At 37.3% G+C, this 21,290-nt stretch overlaps 3 protein-coding genes across 3 annotated transcripts; 2 read left to right on the top strand and 1 right to left on the bottom strand.

The window, feature by feature from the left end:
• Positions 1-2,309: 2,309 nt before the first annotated feature.
• LOC104110952 (transcription termination factor MTERF8, chloroplastic-like) lies at positions 2,310-3,434 on the bottom strand. Its single transcript, XM_018775873.3, has one exon. It carries the CDS (start codon positions 3,432-3,434, stop codon positions 2,310-2,312), a length of 1,125 nt encoding a protein of 374 aa, XP_018631389.1.
• Positions 3,435-4,633: 1,199 nt separating this feature from the next.
• LOC104110953 (uncharacterized) lies at positions 4,634-5,020 on the top strand. The gene has a single exon (XM_009620527.2). It carries the CDS (start codon positions 4,634-4,636, stop codon positions 5,018-5,020), a length of 387 nt encoding a protein of 128 aa, XP_009618822.2.
• A 6,518-nt stretch (positions 5,021-11,538) lies between these two features.
• Positions 11,539-12,299, top strand: LOC138897100 (uncharacterized). The gene is made up of 2 exons (XM_070183056.1): positions 11,539-11,855; positions 11,954-12,299. The coding sequence occupies exons 1-2, from the start codon at positions 11,539-11,541 to the stop codon at positions 12,297-12,299; spliced, it is 663 nt and encodes a 220-aa protein (XP_070039157.1).
• Positions 12,300-21,290: the final 8,991 nt, after the last annotated feature.

The raw sequence follows: 21,290 nt of genomic DNA, 5'->3' as shown, positions 1-21,290 counted from the left end.
CTCTACCAGATAAGAAAATATCCTCAACAAGTTGATTTCTTATTCCACTTGATTATTTAGAGCAGGAAGACTTAACATACTCGCCATCTTAAGGCATGAGAACACTAGTAAATATTCCTTTGAAAGAATGTTCTGAAGTTGGACATAATTTAAACAGATCATTTAATTTAGGATTTCTCAAACAATACTAAAGAGTCATGATAGAAAATATTAGGAACAGCTTTGTAAGCGAATGCATTTCGATCACCTAAAGAATCAAATAAATCTCTTTCAAATTATCTACGGTATTTCACTCATCCTCATTCCGTTGGAGACATACCCATAAACCGTGAATTCTGCGTTTCATTTATGGTTTGAGCATAACCAAAGACAAGAGGAATAATTATGCTATAACTCCACACTCTCATTTCTATAATATGGACCTTTTTTCTTCTCTAGTGGATCACACGAAGGAGGTGACTGATTTGTGAGAAGAATTGCAGTAAATAGAAGAGATTTGGGGCTTTCCGTTAGGTTAGAGAGCAAATTTGAAAACTTTGCTAACGATGATGGTAGCTTTGACCCGATAGTATAACGAAGGATAAATATGAACAATATATCAAAGTAGATTGGTATATTTGCCCCTTTTCCCTTTAGAAAAAGGAACAAATATATAAAGAAAAGGCAAAATAGAGGAAAAGGCCAATCATATTCTTATTTTTATTTGGTTTGTCTACATTCCAAAGAAAAAAAACGAAAAAGGATTATATTTGCCCCTTTACTATCATAAATTATTTAATATTGCCATCCGTTTGAGTATTCGCCTTTAAAATACCCTCATCATTTTTAAGGGGCAAATATACTCAAACGGAGGGCAATTTCATACTTTCATTGCCCGACCCACTGAATTCCCAAAAAACGAGGAACGGTCATGGCAAAGCGGTGACTATGATTCCTTAGGTCGTATTTGATGGCCCAAAAAATTTTAACGCGGGTTCGGGGGCTCGGGCCCATGGAAGGCGTGGAGCATAGCAAACGAAAATATGAGAATCGGACGAAATTCCAGCTATGACAAGCCCAAACAAAAGGATATACAAGCTGCAAACAGCCACTGCCTACGAGTCACCGATTACCCCGGAAAAGACACCCTACATACTAAGCACCGGACTGAGCATACCTTACGCAAATCAACTTCTTTGCTAAATTATCGGCCCTCTGCACTGGACTGACAGTGGCTTTCGATAAAAACTTGACTCCATTGGAAATCGAAATGGACTCCTTAGAAATATTATATATGATTGTAAGTCACATATATGCATTATTCAATATTGAAGATATGAGTTGCAGCAAAAATATTCAACAGCCAAAGTGAATGTGAATAAGATATAATTTCTGCACCTAAAAGCAAAAAGGGAAGCAGAAGCCAAGTACGAGAACTTGATATCTCGTACCCAACTTCTCATCCAAAATTTTCAAGACATCAATCTGTGGCACGACTCTTTTCTCCAGGCTATACGATAAAACGGAAGCAGAAGCCAAGATCTCTCGTTCTAATCCCAATTCCTTTCATAAGAAAATCTAACTTTTCCTCTTGATTGTAGCCTCTGACAGAGTCAAACAACAAGGTACATTCCGAGCCATGATAATTTGCAAACCTCTTCTCTAAAAGCAGCTCACTGATCTAACCAAAGACATAAACTCCATAGAAGAACATGTCAAGAAATGCCAACAACATTCATCAACCTATGCACTATGTCCTGAAACAACCAACAACGACAAACCCAGTGTAATCCCATAAGTGGGGTCTGGGGAGGATAGAGCGTACGCAATCCTTACCCCTACCTTGTGAGGGTAGAGAGCCTGTTTCTGACAGACTCTCGGTTCAAGGAGCACAATGTCCTAAAACCTGGTATATATATCCTCACGGTATAACAGTAATTCCTAGAGTAGTTAATTCACTTGCTTTTCTACTTAATGGAGAATATAGAAGCTTTCCACTTTTTTGGTTTATCATTTTCCAGAACTAACTAATTAGGTTTACAATTGAGTAATTCAAATGTGAACAGAAATCAACAAGCCATAAAGTGAGACATATATTAGCTAGCTAGATGTTTATCAAATAGTAAGTCACTGGAAAGCAAATGGAGTTTGAAATAACAGAAACACTCCAATGATATTTTTGCTTTATCAGGACAGAAATGATTTTTGGCAACACTAACTATATATTTCAAAATACCAACTGAAAAACGAAAAGCAAAGTATACTGGACAACAAATGATAATTTTAAAAAGGTCACAGCACCCTTAGTGCTAAAAAGTAAACCAAAACTGTTAAGGCGTCACAGTTTTCTTATGCGATTCATACAGATAAGGTATCTGATCCTTATAGGGAAGCACAAAATACTCTATAAACTTTGACTCTGTTATCATCAGAACGCGATAAAGAGTCCACTTTCTCCTCTCAAGCTTCTTTTCATCCAAAATTTTCAAGACTTGCATCCGAGGTGCCACTCTTTTTTCAAGACTATAGGCCAAAATTGCAGGATGCGAAGCCAAATAAGCAGGTTCAAAACCAAGCTCCTTCATGTAAAGATTTAATGATTTTTGAATTCTAACATCTGATTTAGCAATGCAATACGGTAGCTTCCTAAACATCTCGAGTATATCATCATCAGACCATCCAAAACTCTTGAAAATTCCGATCTTCCTTTCCAACATAGACTTTTTTTGGCTGGCTAACACATGAAATCCACGTAGAAAACTAGGGGAGTCGGGCAGAACTCGGAAATCCTTCTCCACTCTATACAACAAATCCTTAAACCACTCAGGCTTTAGATTAATACAACCAGGAGATCTAAGCACAAACTTTTTTACTATGACATTAGAAAAACCATAGTTTCTCAAGAACAATACATTAGTCTCCATAATATGATGAGTACCAAAAGAGAGCAACCAAGGAGCTCTCTTTATAGCCTTAGCTACATCTTCGTCGCTACCCAAAATTCTCCTAAGACAATCAATGGTAGGTCTTAAATGAGTATCTAAACTTCTCATAAAAATATTTGAATCTTTAGCAATTACATTCACTAGGTCCGACCCGGATAACCCGAGATCCATAAGGCACTGGAGTTTGGGTTTTAGGGTTTTGGAAACATCACGGTATAGCAATGTGGGTGCTCTAGAAACCAATATTTTGATGTCGGTCTTGTCAAAACCAGTTTGTTTCAAGAAATTGAGGACTAAATCAGGATCTTTTAAGGTTTTCTGTGAAGTTAGCTTAGAAGAAGTAAAAGTTGCTTCTTTTTTGGAAAATCCTAGAGAATGAATTAGGTATTTAACCAAAAAATTGGCTGGGATACGGGTTGACGTTGTTGAGTAGAAATATTGAGATCTGCCATTGCAGAGAATTCTGGATAAAGCTTGAACTGCTTTGCCAGTGATGAGCCTTAAGTACATTTTATTTTCTGCACTAGCAAAAAATTCTCATATAGAATAGTAAAATCTGAATTTGGGTTTAAGGGTTTTGTAAACATAAAAATAAATAGGAACCACAATCTTGATTTGGGTATCGTCTTAACCAGTTTTTTGTGTAAGAAAGTATGGGGGATTCAAGTGAGTTACCTTGGCGGGCCTATTGACATTGCTTCGCCATGGAAAGGAGATGGCTACTTTCACTAAACAGAACAAATATGTAATGGGAAAAGGATAAAAAAAATATTTATGTCCTATGTTATACTTTCCTTATATGTTAGACTAGATGAAGGCCCAACTTAGTATTGCTTTCTTTCTCTTGTACTCGCTCATGCTATAAAGCTCAATTATTTTTGTTGTTGTATTGACATGTACAGAAGAGGGTCTTGGACTCGTGTATAAGCTAGTTGGTTGAAACTATAAATACTTAAAGTATTGTAATTAGTTGACTCCAGAAGAAAATGGGAAAATAATTTTCTCTGTCGTCTCTCTCACTCTCGAACATTCTAGGGTTCATCTTGTTAAATTGGTTTGAATTCTCTCATTTTTCTTTGATTTTAACATGGCATCAGAGCAAACTTGGTAGATTCCGGCAGTAACTAGGTTTCTATTGGACGAATTTCTGGTTTGGAGCAATTTCGTTGCACCGTCAATTTCTGTATTTTTCGGTAATTTTGTTCGTCGAAGCTGCGATTTTTAGTGTTGCTGTCAATTTCGTCTTCAATTTGTGTTGCTGATGCAAAGTTTTGGTTGAAATTTCCACTTCCGCGACATCAATGTAAATTTAGGGTTTTCTCGTACAGTTGGTGACATCTCTTCTCCCACTTTGCATATTCTAATAGATAATTGTATATCATCTTCTAGTTTTGTGTGAATTGATATTTTCATTTATGATAATTTCATAAACATGGATATTTATTATGAAACACGTGTTATACTTGAACCTTCAAACACAAATTCAAACCCTAACCTCGATCTTTTTCATCCGTTATATCTTCATCCTTCTGATACTCCGGGTACAATGTTAGTTTCTGTTCCTTTTGCTGTGATAAGGTATGGAGAGTGGAAGGAGAGCATGATTATCTCACTCTCGGCTTAAAAAAAAATTCTAAATTATCAATGGTTCCTTACCCAAACCTGCACCTACCTCAGCACTTTATCCTTATTAGGAGAGGTGTAATAACATGGTTAAAGCTTGGATTATGAATGCACTATCTAAGGAGATATCCAAGACTGCTAAGGAGGCTTGGGATAATCTAGAAGAACGATATGGTGTTGCAAATACCTCTCAATATTATAGTATTCAAAGAGCCATAGCAGCCACTACATATGGATCTTCTGATATAGCTACATACTTTACAAAGTTAAAGGGTTATTGGGATAAAATTGGTAGTTGCTCTTTTGGTAGGCCGTGCACTTGTGGTACTTTGCCTGAGTTCATTGAGGGACAACAATTTGTTCAATTTTTATCTAGACTGAATGACACATATTCTAACTATGCGGAGCAACAACTTCATGATGAGTCCAGTACCATCATATGCAAAGGCATACTCAGTGTTGATCAGAGATGAAAAACATAGAGAGATCAAGTCTAATTCCCCTATACTCTCCTGATTCAACCTCCTTCCTAGCCAATTCTCATGCTCCTCCTACTAGGCCCCCTCAATTTAACAACTCCAGAAATTATCCTCAAAGAGTGAATTTTGATCCTAAGAAATCCATGTTATTCTGCAAGTATTGCAAGAAGTCTAGGCACACAGTAGGCAAGTGTTACAAGCTTCATGGATTCCCCTCAGATTTTAAGTTCACTAAGAATAAGAGAGTTGCAGCTTCTGTACATATGTATGCTACTCCTGAGACTCCTCATCTACATGATTCTCAACAAGCTAGTGATGCTCCACATGGTTTCTCGAAGGAGCAATATGCTCATATTCTGTCACTTTTTCAGCAGGCCCAACTTTCATCTTCTACTTAGCTTCAACACCATCATTATCTATTGCTTATGCCAATTTTGCAGGTTTGATAAACAATATTGTTTTTAATATTGATGGTTCATTTGCATCTAGTGCTTCTAAAATAGGTTCAATCTCTTGAATTTTAGATTCCGGGGCCACTAATCACATGACCCCTCACAAGGACCTACTTCACAATATACAACCATTAGTCACATCTTCTCTTATTATATTGCTAAATGGATACAAAGTTAAAGTTACTTCTCTAGGTTGTCTATCACTCTCTTCTACTATCACCCTAACTAATGTGCTATTGGTGCCTTATTTTCAATTCAATGTAATTTATATACATCAACTTCTCACTTAACTCAATTGCTATGTTATTCTAACTACCATTTCCTTGTTCCTATAGGGCTCTTCTCTGAAGATGCCATTGAAAATTGGTAGAGTTGAACATGGTCTATACATTCTGCATATGCCTTCCAGAAAATATGATTCTCTTTCTATTTCTTGTTCTGATGTAACATCTAGTGATTGTTCCATTCGTTATGTTATTAGTCATGTTCCCTATTCCCCTGTTAATGCTAGTTCAATGCTTCCTACTTCTTGTAATTCTACTTCCATTAATAAAAATGATGTTTTGTGACATCAAAGAATGGGACATATTCCTTTTGTGAAAATGATTTCTATCCCATATTTATCTTGTAAATTGTTATCTAAACAATCTTTTGTTTGTCCAATCTGCCCCATGACTAGGCAACAAAGGAATCCATTCTCTGCTAGTATTACACACTCCTCTAAGCCTTTTTAACTTGTTCATATTGAGTTTTGGGCCCCCTACCATACTGCCACCTACAATGGTTTCAAATATTTTTTGACCATTTAGATGACTATAGTAGAGTCACCTGGACACATCTCCTCTCGTGCAAAGGCAATGCTTTTTCTATCATTAAAGCATTTATAGACATGGTTTCTACTCAATAAAATAGCATTGTTCGGACCATCAAAACAGATGATGCTTTTGAGATGGGATCCTGTAACAGAAACACCTGTTAGAAACTGCTAGAGCCCTATTGTTTCAGTCCAAATTACCTACCAAATATTGGGGTGAATGTATCCTCATAGCTACATATTTAGTTAACAGATTCCCTTCCACTGTTATTTCCAACAAAACTCCATATGAGGTCTTGAATGGTCAACCACCTTCGTATGACCATTTGAGATCTTTTGGATGTTTAGCCTATGCTTTTGTTCCTATAGCTCGAGACAAACTCCAATCCAGAGTTATACCTTGCATTTTCTTGGGGTATCCTTTTGGAAAAAAGGGTACAAACTTCTTCACTTGCACAACAAGTATATTCTATACTCTAGGTATGTCTTTTTTTATTGAAAACATCTTTCCTTATACATCTTCTTCTTCTACATATTCTCCTTCTACTTTCTTTCCATCCTCTTCTGATACATCATTTCCTTATTCTGATCTTTCAATTCCCTCATGTTCCTCCCCTTCTCCTCCTTCTATTTATGTCCCAAACTCTCATCTCCCCTCTAGATCTTCTGCTGCACCTTTTCCTCCTCCACTTAGAAGGTACTCTAGACCACATAACCCTCCAGTTCACCTTCAGGACTATGTTTGTAATTATGCTCCTCAATCTTCAGCCCCTCATGTCATGCATGAACCCCCACATTATCAGCAAGTTGTCTCCAATCCTGCTTGGCAGGAAGCTATGCTAAAAGAGTTTCAGGATCTTGAGGCAAATCAGACTTCGGATATTGTCCCTCTTCCTCTCGGCAAGAAGGCCATTCCCTGTAAATGGGCCTATAAGATCAAACAGAAGTCAGATGTGACTATTGAAGATACAAAGCAAGACTTGTTGTTAGGAGTGACACTCAACAGGCTGGGATTGATTATAGTGAGACATTCTCCCCGGTTGTCAAATTCACAACCATCAAATGCCTCCTTGCTATTGCAGCCAAGAAGTCCTGAATTGTTTACCAACTAGATGTTAACAATGCTTTTATGCATGGGGACTTTTCTGAAGAAGTGTATATGAAGGTTCCTCTTAGTTTGTCTGTCTCTGGTTCATCTCCTGATGGTTCCCCTCTTGTCTGTAGACTTACAAAGTCTCTTTATGGTCTCAAGCAGGCATCAAGACAATGGTTTTCCAAGCTCTCCATTGCTCTTATATCCAAAGGGTACCGGTCCAACCTCAATGATTACTCCCTTTTCACAAAAAATTCAGCCACTTTCATTGTTGTCCTTGCAGTGTATGTGGATGATATACTGTTAGCTGGTAATGACACTAAGGAGACGGAGTCTTTGAAATATTTCTTGGATGCTCAGTTTAAGATCAAAGATCTTGGAAATATTCACTATTTTTTGGGGCTTGAAGTTTCTAGTGTTGTTGAAGGTTATCTTGTGAATCAACATAAGTTTGCCAAGGAACTCTTGGCTGAATTTAATTGTTCTGACTGCACTCCTGTTGTGACACCTTTGGATCTGAACAGTAAGCTCACTCCCACTTCTAGGGAGCTGCTTCCTGACCCTTCTCTATTCAAAAGAGTGGCTGGAAAACTCAACTTTCTCCAACACACCAGGCCTGACTTGTCTTTTTCAGTGCAACACCTTAGTCAGTTCTTGAATGCCCCCAAGTATCTTCACATGCAAGCTGCTTTGCATGTCCTTAGATATCTTCTCAATGATCCTGCTAAGGGCATGTTATTCAACAACTTTGTGGACTTCTCTCTCATAGCTTATTCTAATTCAGATTGGGCCACCTGCTACTCTTTCATAAAATCTGTTACTGATTTCTTTGTTATATTGGGTGGTAGCCCTGTTTTTTGGAAGTCCAAGAAGCAACCTACTGTATCCTTGTCCTCTGTAGAAGCTGAGTATAGGGCTTTGAGGAAGATTGTTGCTGAATTGACTAGGCTTATTCGACTATTGGGTGATCTTGGTGTCTATGTGTCTCAGCATGTTCCTATCTACTATGATAACCAAGCTGCCCTAAGCATTGCCATGGACCCTGTAGATCATGAACAAACCAAGCATATAGAACTTGATTGTTATTTTGTTAGTAAAAAGCTTGGGATGGTCTAATTTCTCTTCACTACATCCCCACCTTTTCTCAATTAGTCGACATCTTCACCAAATCTTTATCTGGTGTTCATCACAGCCATTTGCTATGCAAGCTCGGGGTTCTTCTACCCCACGACTTAAGGGGGGTGTTAGACTAGATGAAGGCCCAATTTAGTATTGCTTTCTTTCTCTTGTACAGGCTCATGCTATAAGGCCCAATTATTTATTTGTTGTATTGACATGTACGGGTATAAGCTAGTTGACCCAGAACTATAAATACTTAGAGTATTGTAATTAGTTGAATCTTGAAGAAAATGGAGAAATAATTTTCTCTGCCGTCTCTCTCACTCTCGAACATTCTAGGGTTCATCTTGTTAAATTGATTTGAATTCTCTCATTTTCCTTTGATTTTAATATATATTTATATCCACGACGTTCTAAAGTTGGTGCAAAATATTCCTTTTTTAAAAATATTGGTCCACCGTTATTTTAATGAGATGCACACTACGTGGCATGCCACCTCACCACCCCAACTCATTTTAGCCCATTCCCTTATTTCTTCTTCCACCACCACCACCAACCTCGTCACCCAATTCTTTTTGGGTTTTATTGTCGTATTCTAAATTGTAAAGCTGCAAAAAAAATTATTCTCCCTCGATTTTACCACCTTTAATAGAATTATTTTCTTTTATCTTTATTCACAGCAACTAAACTCTTCTTTAACTGAAGCACCAAAAATAATCTTTATCATCATATTTCATCTCTAATTGTGACCCAAAATCGACAAAGAAGTAATTTTGAAGTGCTAGAATCACGTTATTTGAATTAATAAATTTATACTTTGGTAAGTATAATACTATCATATTTATATTCTAATTTTTTTTTTATAGAGGATCCAATTCCAAAGCAATGGCACTTGCAATGATAAAATATTTAGCCACTTTTCTGGAAATAAAAGAGAATTTTTAAACAGAAAATACTACTATGATTCGTTTAAACTTATCCAATTTGGGAACTCTATCTAACCCACAAAAATATAAGTCGATATTTATGTAATTTAATTTCTATAGATGATAATTTGAAAGTCTTGGTCGCAAAGTAAGTAGAACTGAAAGCATTGCTTTTAGCTGGTGAGAATAAAAAGGCATGTGTGCTTATATTAACGACGTTTGTTTCTTGTTCAATAGTTGCTTAGATAATAAAATTTTCGGAAAAGAGCCAAATTTATCTTTCTACTGTTGAAAACTATTTACCCTCTGTTATATTATCAGTGTCTTTGAGCCTCTACTGTTATATTTTAGTTCAAAATTGCCCTTAATTATAACAGAGGGACACATGGCAGTTCAAGAACAAAAAGTTCAACACCCATTTTAGAATACCCAATCCAATTAAAACTCACCCCTAATTTAACCAACTAGCACCCATATCCCTCGTTCTCTTATTATTCGTATCCCCTCCCTCTCCCTTTATTCCCGATCAAATTCAAAACAAACTTCGATAAACAATGGTACATGGTAAGAAGTTATGTTTGCTACTTGACTCTATCAATAATTTTTCTCAACGTCGATATTATCGATGTTTATGCCGGCTATCGATGTTCCCGCCGACGAATAGTTGACAATCGCATTTGAAAATTTTTCATATCTTACTGATTGAATCTCTATAGTAGATCATTCTTCAATTTTTCACCATCACTCCTACTTCGCATATCTATCTAAAAAAATCCATAGCCTTTTTCATACGAACCAACCGATCGAAGCAAAGAAGACGGAGGAAGTGGGTCTAATTTTCATAGTCACTAGCTTTGTCAATCTTACTTACAAATGTTACTGCAATTGATGCACAATAATTTCTTTTTTGTAATGAGGTTTCCAACTCATTGTTGTGCTTATTCTTATAAAAGTCAAATCAATATCATCATCACACAATAAGAAACAAAAATGTGATAATGATATTGGGTGTATTTTTGTGACAGATACATTTCCGTAATTCTATTCTAATTGAATGTGTAATAAGAAATAGAGAAGCTGATAACGAAAAATCAAGCAATGAAGATGAAGGAAGTTAGGCCTTTCACTGGTTAGAGGCTAGTATTCAGTAATTGAGATGGTGACTTTTTTCTTTCCGTGATGGTGAAAGTTGTTCCTGTTTTTATGATGATCTCAAATGAATTGGTTCTTCTAAAATAAAAATTTTGGAATAAAGGAGAAAAAGATGAAATAACAGTGAAGAGATGGTAAGTGAAAATGTTAAGATACATGACAATGTTGTTACTTAGCCACTTGGGCTTCTCCTTTTCTTCCTTCTTTTACTATTGGGCCCAGAAACCCACCTTCTATTTATTTCATTACATAGAAGTTAGTTGGGTTTATTAAAAGTAATGGGTTGGCCCATTCCGTCGGGTCAGAGAATAACATTATATAGACAGATATTTTGTTCTCAGTTCAATCTAGTGAAACCTAGAAGCTTCTATTTTCTCTCAACAACCTTACAACATCCCTAGATAAAACTTCAACAATCTGTGTGTATCAAACTTTAACATGGTATCAGAGCCCAGATCTGGGTAAATCGGGTAATTACCTCTCGTCTGATGTTACCATCGCGTGATTTCATTGGAGTTTTGATATTCTGTTGTTTGTTCATCTCTTTGACGTTTTCCGACGAGATTCTCCCTCAATGACATCAGAATTAGTATTTTTCTGGTATTTTTCCGGCCGCGAAGGATGTTTGGTAACCCTAGTTATCTCTTCTCATTCTTTGACTTTGTGTGTTTTTTCTCTGATTAATTGCGTACAAAATATTGAATGATGATATTTACCCATCTATGTTACCAACTAATCGCCCTACTACCTCTCGTTCTGTTTTTCATGAGGGTAATTATACGCAACCATGTCATCCCTTTTATGTGTATCCGTCTTATGTTCCTTTGGATGGTACTGGGTATGGGAGTTGGAGACGAACTATCCTTGTGACTTTGTCTGTTAGAAATAAACTGGATTTCATTAATTGATCCACAATTAAGCCTCTTGACAATTCTCCATTGGCGAAACAATGGTAGATGTGTAACGATTTGGTCATCTCTTGGTTAACTAACTCTCTGTCCAAAGATATTGCCCATAGTGTTAAGTACTCTAAACTTGACAAAGATATTTGGAGTGAGTTGGTGGAAAGATATGGTCAGACATGTGCTGCAAGTGTATTTGAGCTTAAGAAAGAGTTAGCTCATATTTCACAAGGGCCACTTGCTATTGCCTCCAATTTAACAAAATCAAGCGGTTGTGGGATGAAATTGATGCCTTGTCAATTAGTAGAGTCAGGTCTTGCAACAATTGTGGTTTTAAGTCTGATTATCATAAAGATGATGATGTTCAAAAGGTGTATCAGTTTTTTATGGGTCTCGATGATAAATATGTGCAAACTAGAAGTAATATATTCATGATTAAGCCATTTCCATCTGTGAGCATTGTCTATAGTGTACCGTTGTCAGATGAGAAGCATAAGCAGGTCTCTACCTCTCCTCAATTTCTCCCTACATCTATTTCTTTCAATGCTGGGGTATCTAAACAAGAGTTTCCTTCTAGAGTTAACTTTAATGATCAAAGACCTCTTACATGCAAATATTGTAAGAAACCGGGTCACACTATTGATAAATGCTATAAATTACATGAGTATCCTCCTAACTTCAAGTTCACAAAAGGGCCTGGCAGTAGAAAAATTGTAACCCATATTAAAGTGAACTTTCTTGGTCTTCCTGCTAATGTGGCTTCTAATATGGTTCTGAGTCTGTCAATCCATATGAGTCTGGTAATGTTTCAATGATTCCTAGTTTGACACAAGATCAATTCTCCCAAAGAAATTACCTTTTCCGACCCGAAACAGGAAAGTACTCTGACAAAATCACACAGGCGCGCCGCCCCATGCGGGGTGCTAGTGGAAAAGTTCAGAGAGCGACTTCTGACGGACAGTAGCAAAATGCATTGTTGTGTCGCCCCATGCGGCGCGATAGTGGAATTTTTACAGAGTACTTTATTTTCTTCGCGTTTTGACATCCAGACTTGGCTCCCGACCCCCGAACACAATCCTGGTTTGATCCCTTGGACTTTTACTCAAACTTCAAAGCTCCAACTTGTTCAATTTAGCTCCTGGATATCTTTTTAACGTGAAATCACTTCCCTCAAGGTATAAAACACATAATAAGTGCAATACACTAACATTCACGCTCAAACACAAGTAAAATACAGTAATTAGAGTGCAAAGTACGACTAAAACACGTGATGCTAACCTACCATCAACACCCCACACTTAAACCATTGCCCGTCCTCGAGCAATCAAATTGCACTTCACATAGATATGACATTCTCATCAGACAACTTCCATAACGCATTATGCCAAGAATATTTAAAGCAGACTAAACACCCTATCATAACATCTTAGCCTCAAGACTCGACTCAAATGCACCACGTATTTTTCAAAAACCGGCTCATTACTCAAACATAGAGGCCCACATTACCTTTCCTTAGAAAATCATGTGCCCTCACACCAAAGATAGAGAGTAGTCCCACACACAATAAAATTCAAGAACAAATAGGAACTCAAGATATAAATAGTTCACTCACTCTCAGAAATAAAATTCATGCGCCATAGAGAAAGTACCATTGGCATGTCCATAGTGTAATACTCTACGAATTGAGCTCATTTAGTCAAGGATCAAGTAAGACTTTATTTTGATTGTAATGTAGGCTACATGACGGGTAGGATATATTTGGATATAGTGACTACACCTCCCTAAGCACATTAATACATATACATTAACAATTTAAATTTCACACTTGTATTGAACCAAACCCCAAATCACACACCATATTAACACAAAGCTTCCAATTTCTTTAAGCACAAACAAGGCAAGATTTACCACTAGCAAGGAATAATTTATTTCTTTATAATATATACAAACACTAAAACAAATTCCTTTTTCTAAATTCGAATTTTCTCTTCTTCTTTTGTTTCTTAATTCCCTACAAGTGGCTCTCACAATTTTTTTCAAACAGTGAACCTTTATCCTTTTCTATAGTTCCACTTAAAAATCCAACCATACCTCCACTCAGTTTTTTAACAAGCTCATAACAAATTCAAGTGCTCAAGAGAAGGTTCAAACAAATGGTCAATTCAAACAAATTGGATCAGGCTTGTAGTGTGGTTGCCAAAAAAAATAGGATTATGAGCTCAAAGGGGCTAACTAATATACACATTCATTAGGCGGGTAAAAGAATATATGTGTGTCAACAAAGAAATGCCTATATAACTTCCTAGAGTGAACAAGACTACTATTTTGCTTCGCAAACACACGGGGCAAGTTTTAGACATCAACCGAGATACACAGAATATCACAAAAATATCACTCACACCATGGCACATAACTCACTTAGGATCGGATCTACCTTGACTCTCTAGTCAAAGCAGTTAATCAAAGTTACAATCAAATAATTTAATGTACTTATTTAAGTCAAGAACTGATCTTAGGCATCACAAATAAGGCATTCACTGCTCTCAAGGCACAACAAAGTCAAGGAAAGTCATCTCCATTTAATATCATAGCACAAGACTTCACTACTCCTACTTAAAAGAAAAACTAACTATACCCGGTTCAAGCAAAACCTTGAAAAAAACCACGGCACAAAGAAAAACCAATGTGGGAATTATTACACTACCTAAGGAAAATAAAATATTTTTTCTTCGACTTTGATCCCTCAAGAAGACAGTCGAGGAAATCCATCGTCGGAAAAAGTCAATTTTTTTTCTTTCAATCAAAAGAAACTCACCCAAACATACATATACATATTTACATACCCCACCCCACACTTTAAATTGTGACATGTCCCCATGACATACAAATAAAAGGCAAGAGGTAAGGAAAACTTTTCTGATTCATCTAGTCGGGGTCTGAATCGAAGTCAGGATCTCCTTTACACGCCAGACCCAGTTCACACACTTATCAGTTTTACTCTCTCCGAGTTGCTCTTTTAGGACCCCATTTCTCCTTCCATCTTGAAGATCAGCCTTTCATCCCCCCACTCTAAGCATGAGTTGTCTTTCCTGAATATCCAGACTTGCTCTGCCCGTAGCCAAGATGAGTCTTCCAAAAATCAATGGGACCCTCTATTCTCCTACATGTTCACCACAATGAAGTCCACGGGAAACACAAATTTTTTCACCCGAACTAACTCATCTTCCACTATTCTTTCCATTATGATTGTGGTCTGATCCGCCAGCTGCAAGGACACAAGTATCAACCTGATTTCTCCAATCTCTCCCTCAAATTTACTGAAAATAGATGAATGCATAAGATTAATAGAATCACCTGAATCACACAAAGATTTTTTAAATTTAGTACTTCCTAAAGAGTACGGTATAGTAAAACTCCCTGGATCTCCACTTTTTTGTGGGAGCTTATTTTGCAAAATGGCACTAGAATGCTTTGTCATCTTGACAACATATGTCTCTTCCACTTTCCGCTTCTTGAACAATATCTCCTTCATGAATTTGGCATAAGCTGGCATCTGCGAAAGCACCTCTGTGAAAGGTATATTTACATACACTTGCTTGAGCACTTGTAAAAAGCCCCCGAATGTTTTGTCCAACTCTCTCTTCTCTGGTTTTGTGGGAAAGGTAGAGCATGCATGTATTTTCTCTCCTCATTCATTGAAATTCCATCTTTCTTCTTGTTCTGAGCTCTAGTCTTCCCCTTCTTCTTCTTCAGACCATCATCTACCACCACTGTACTTTTTTGAATGTTATCCTTTTTTTTGCTCCTCCACAATCTGTACATGTTCTTCAATTATCTCATGCTTCTATTTTGCCCTAGAATCCTCCAATACGTGCCCACTCCTCATAGACATTGCATTTATTATCTCTTTTGGATTTCTTTCAGTATCAGCAGGGAGAGTTCCTGGAACCCTCTCAAACAATAAATTAGCTAGTTGCCCAACATGTCTTTCCAAGTTTCGAGCAATCGTGCCAAGTTCTTTGATAGCTGTGCCATGTTCTCGTATAGCTGAGTGATGAGTTTCAAGCCTCTCATATGTCTTGATAATGAAATCCTTCATTAGATCTTCCATTCTAGACTGATTAGATTGTGGAGGTTGATATTGTTGCCTCTGCTAGTTTTGAAAGTCTGGAGCTCCTTGTCCCTAGGGTATAGAGTTATTTTGTTGCCATGAGTTCAGGCTACCCCTTGGTGAATTTCAAGAAAAGCCCGGGTGCCTCTGTCCTAGAGAATTGAAATTATTACTACTCTGGTAGTTTTCTCTATCAAAGCTTCCCACGACATTTACCACTTCATCTGCAGCTAGGGCCTGACACTCATGCGTTGGATGACCCATTCCACAGAAATCACAAACTGGTGATGGTTGGCTCTGGACCTTGGCTAAGGTCAATTTTTTTATCTCTTTGGCCACGGTGTCTAGTTGGGCTTGCACTGCTGTGTTAGAATCTACTTGATGAACCCCAACTGATTTTCTTCTATCATTACTCTCAGCAAGACATTGGTTAGCATCTTTAGAGAGCTCATCAAGAATTGCCACAATCTCCTCAGGAGTCTTCTTTATTAAAGGACTTCTGACTGCAGTGTTCAGAGTTGTTCCCTATGAAGACACAGTTGTTCTGAATAGTTTGAAGCAAGCCTTGCTTCAACTCGAAATTATTTGCTACTACTGGCGGAGGTTTGACACTGGATAGTCCCTGATTGTAGGCTGGTCTGATATAATCACCTAATGCTCTACCAAGCCTGGGTACCGCATTCTCGAACTGGTCTTCAATCAAGAGTCAATTTAGATTGAATCTTCGACCCATATCATCTTCGATGGTCTCCTCCACAGCTCTACGTGCTGCCTCAGCTCCTATCCTTGCAGCTTCTTCTCTAAGCTCTGATGTCTCTCTTGCAGCTAAATTTACTTCATCGCCACCGTTATTATCCATGTGTTCTTGGGTTGAAGGTTTCCCCAAGAACTTTTCAGTGAGATCTTTCTCTTTCCTTAGTTATCACAGGTGATTTTCCAACTCCGGTTTGTAGGGTATTACTTCTTTTGAAGAAGATCAAGTCATACACCACGAACTTAACCTATTGCCTGCACACGGAAGAGAAACCCTGAAGAACAAAAAATAAAAATAAATTCCTGAATTAGCACTAAAAAATATTTTGTACACTATTGATTTCCAATCCCCGGCAACGACGCAAAACTTTGACGAGTGTAAAACACAATACAAAATTATTACTCACTAGTCAAAGATAGTAAAATAAAATATCGTCTCCACATGGATTGGATTTAAACAATGTTCGAATAATTTCTGGTTTAATTACTATTCAGGAGGATCAACACTTGAGTTAAATGATTATGAACTATGTTTAACTACTAAAATAAAGCAATTGATAATTGATTGGAAAGAACTAGAGATTAGTAGAATTGGTTTCTTAGAAATATGAGGAATAAGAATTTGATAGGATAGGTGCAAGATAGCTATTTGGAATTTAACTCTAGTTTAATTCACTCCAATATTCTAATGGTTCTCATGAATTCACTCGATGATTAGTTCAAACGTGTAGTCAAGACTCCTCTCTTGATTAAACCTTAACTCTATGAGGTGAACTAATATAAGCACTATGAAGGTATGCAAGCATGCACTAATGGATTAGTCTATAGGAAAACATCTCTGGAATATTCTCCTAACTTGATTTAATCAGCAATTTAACAAGCTCTTTCAATTACGTAAGATAATCAATGAATTAAATCAAACAAAATGATGCAAAGATAATTACCAAAATATTCCTCTTTCGATTAAATAGACCGGTAAATAAAGTTACAACAATTCAAAACTCCATAAATAAATTCAAGCATGAACTAGAGTTAAAATCCACAAATATTTATCAAATTACCATATCCGTTAAATCCTGAGGTAAACTACTCCATAATCATGGAGGAAGTCATCAAAAATATAATTAAAGAATAAGGAAGCATCAATCTAGCATTACAATCTAAACTCTCATATTGAATTGATGGAAAATTTTTGAAATCCAGAATGTTGTAGTCTCCAATGCTCTACCAAAGCTTCCTCATTCAAAAGTTCCTTCAAAAATGTATTTTTGGTATATTTATACCTTGTAGGAGTGGGCTCAGGCGAAATTACCTTTTCCAAGCTGAAATAGGAAAGTAGTCTAAGAAAATCAAACAGGCGCGCCGCCCCATGCGGGGCGCTAGTGAGAAAATTCAGAGAGTGACTTCTGACAAACAATAGGAAAATGCACTGCCGCACTGCCCCATGCGGCGTGACACTGGAGTTTTTACAAAGTACTTCGTTTTCTTCATGTTTTGTCATCCAGACTTGTCTCCCGTCCCCCGAACGCGAACTTGATTTAATCCATTGGGCTTTTACTGAGAGTTCAAAGCTCCAACTTATTCAATTTAGCTCTTGAATATCATTTTAACTCGAAATCACTTCTTGTAAGGCATGAAATACATAATAAGTGCAATACACTAACATCCAAGCTCAAAAACGAGTAAAATGCAGTAATTAGACTACAAATTATGACTAAAACACATGATTCTAGCCTACCATCATGTTTACCAGAACTCTTTGTGCTATACAGGCCCCTTCTTTGAAGATGCCTCTGGTTCTTGGTAAGCAGAACCACAATCTCTACAAGCTTTTACTTCCTCTTGTTACTTCTGCCAGTACCACATCTTGTTCCTCTGGTAGTGTTACTTCCCCTGTTATTCTCCATGTTATTCCCCATGTCTGTGTTTTTCCTGAGATACATGACAATGTAAAGAATGTAAATGTTGTTGCTGATGAAACACATATAAGTACTGATGCAACTCTGAATAATATCAATAAAATGGATGTGATTTGGCATTATAGGCTTGGGCATATTCTTTTTTCTAGAATGAAACACATTTCTATGATTGGGTCACATGTATCTTCAAAAGAGTCTTTTTCCTGCCTAATATGTCCACTCGCTAGACAAACAAGATTACCATTTTCTGATAGTAGTATACAAACCACAAAACCTTTTCAGTTAATACACATTGACACATGGGGTCCATATCACTCACCTACCTATAATGACTCCAAATATTTTATGACCATTGTTGATGATTTTTCAAGAGCCACTTGGACTCACCTAATGGGAGCCAAAATCAATGTTTTTTTATCTCTTAAAAGCCTTCATTGCCATGGCTGAAACTCAATTTCAATTAAAGTCCAAATTGTAATAAGTGACAATGCTTTAGAGTTGGGATCCAACAATGTTGGATCAAAGTTCTTCTCTGAAAAGGGGATATTGCATCAGACAACATGTCCTCAAACTCCACAACAAAATGGAGTTGTAGAAAGGAAGCACAAATATTTTTTGGAGACTGCTAGAGCCCTTCTTTTCTAGTATGGTCTCCCTCTTAGATTCTGGGGAGAGTGCATACTCACAGCTACCTACCTGATAAATAGGTTACCTTTTAGTGTATTAAAGGACAAATTTCCCACATACTCAAATCTTAGAGCTTTTTGATGTTTCTGTTACTCTACTGTTCCAAAACCGCATAGGGACAAACTGCAGCCTAGAGCCATTCCTTGTGTGTTTATTGGCTATCCTTTTGGGAAGAAAGCCTATAAATTATATGATTTACAGAATAAAACCTGTTTTATCTCTAGAGATGTTATATTTCATGAACATGTATTTCCTTTTGTTCAATCTGGCTCTACTTTTCCTAACATGTCAATATATCATTTTCTGCTTGTTTTGATCACTCTGTTAAGCAGAGTTCTTCTTTGATCCATGACTTTTTCTCCCCTGCTCCAACAACTGCACCTCTATTTGCCCAGATTCTGAAATATATGTGAACAACTCCCCTCCTTCTCCTAGTCCCTCTTCTCCTTTCCCTGAATTTGAGTTCCCTCCTTTAAGTAGATCATCTCGACCTCATAATCCCCCATTTTACCTGCAGAATTATGTATGCACCCTACCAACTCATGGCTCCAGGTCTTCCAATTCAATTGTTGTGTCTACTTCTAGTGAACACCATGTATTTGATCCTACTACTTATTCTCAGGCAGTAGCTATCCCTTAGTGGCAGAATGCTATGAGACAAGAGTTTGAGGCATTGAAGACTAATGGTACTTGGGACATAGTTGAGTTACCCAAGGGCAAGAAGCAATTGGCTGCAAATGGATATACAAAATTAAGTACAAAGCTAATGGGAGCATAGAAAGATATAAAGCTAGGCTTGTGGTAAGGGGTGATACACAGGTTGAAGGCATAGACTTTCATGAAACTTTTTCACATGTAGTTAAAATGTCTACTGTTAAAACTTTAATTGTTATAGTTGTTAAAAGAAAATGGCAATTTTTCCAGCTAGATGTTAATAATGCTTTCTTGTATGGGGAATTGGATGAAGAAGGTTTTATGAAGCTTCCACCTGGTCTTTTAGCTTCTGCTATCTCCCACAGTGTCCTTTCTACTTTTGTTTCCACCTCTTTAGTATGTAAGCTCAAAAAATCTTTTTATGGTTTGAGACAAGCTTTAAGGAAATGGTATACCAAGTTGTCTCAATCCTTGTCTTCTAGAGGCTATGAGCACTCCTAATGGCTACTTACTCTTTAATAAAGGTTTTGGTGATGCATTAGTGATCTTAGTGGTATATGTTGATGACATTATCATCACTGGGACTGATTTGTGTGAGATTGCTTTTGTGAAAATCTTCCTCCATGATCAATTTAAAATTAAGGACTTAGGCCACCTTAACTATTTTCTGGGTATTTAAGTATTGTATTATGAGGTGGAGTGTTGCGGCATCAGAAAAAATTTGTGCATAATCTACTCAAAGAGTTCCACTCCTATGATTGTTCTTCAGTGATGTCCCCTCTTGAAATGCATGAAAAGTTGCAGGATGATCATGGTGATCCCCTGCCAAATCTTGAGACTTATAGGTGTTTGGTGGGTAAGCTCAACTTCTTAACCCATACTAGATCTGACATTTGTTTTGCAGTTCAATACTTAAATTAGTTTATGCAAGAAACTTACCTTCCTCACATGCAGGTTGCTTTGCTTTCGCTTAGGTATCTCAAGGGTACCCTTGATTTTGGGGTCTTCTATAATAACTCTCCTGACCTTTCTCTCAGTGTTTATTATGATAGTAATTGGGGCTCCTGCCCAGATAGTAGGAAGTCAATCAATGGGTTTTGCATTTTACTGGGGCTGCCTAGTTGGTTGGAAGTCAAAGAAGCAATTTGTGGTGTCCGTGTCCTCTGCTAAGGCTGAATACAGATCTATGAGTAAGGCAACTGGTGAGATTACTTGGGTTTTCAGGCTTTTCTCTGATTTTGGTATTACATTTTCTTCTCTTATTAGTCTATTTTGTGATAACCAGGCAGCCATCCACATTGCTAAGAATCGTATCTTCCTTGAGCACACCAAGCACATTGAATTGGACTGCCATTTTATTCGCACCAAGTTGAATGAGGGCCTGCTTCCGCTGCTCCACACTTCCAGTGCCACTCAGCTCGCTGATATGTTCTCTAAACCTTTAGGGGCAACTGCCCATCATCTACATCTTTGTAAGTTGGGGGTTGTCTCACCCTCCAATTTGTCGGGGGAGGGGGGGTGATGAGAATGGCAATGCTATTACTTTGCCATTTGGGCTTCTCCTTTTCTTCCTTCTTTTACTATTGGGCCCAGAAGCCCACCTTGTATTTATTTCATTACATTGCAGTTAGTTGGGTTTAATATAAGTGTTGGGCTGAGCCATTTCATTGGGTCAGATAATA

The sequence above is a fragment of the Nicotiana tomentosiformis genome, chromosome 8 (genome assembly GCF_000390325.3).
Source record: "Nicotiana tomentosiformis chromosome 8, ASM39032v3, whole genome shotgun sequence".
Taxonomy (NCBI): Eukaryota; Viridiplantae; Streptophyta; class Magnoliopsida; order Solanales; family Solanaceae; genus Nicotiana; species Nicotiana tomentosiformis.
Note: the sequence above shows the minus strand (reverse complement) of the source record. Positions and strands in the feature narration are given on the sequence as shown.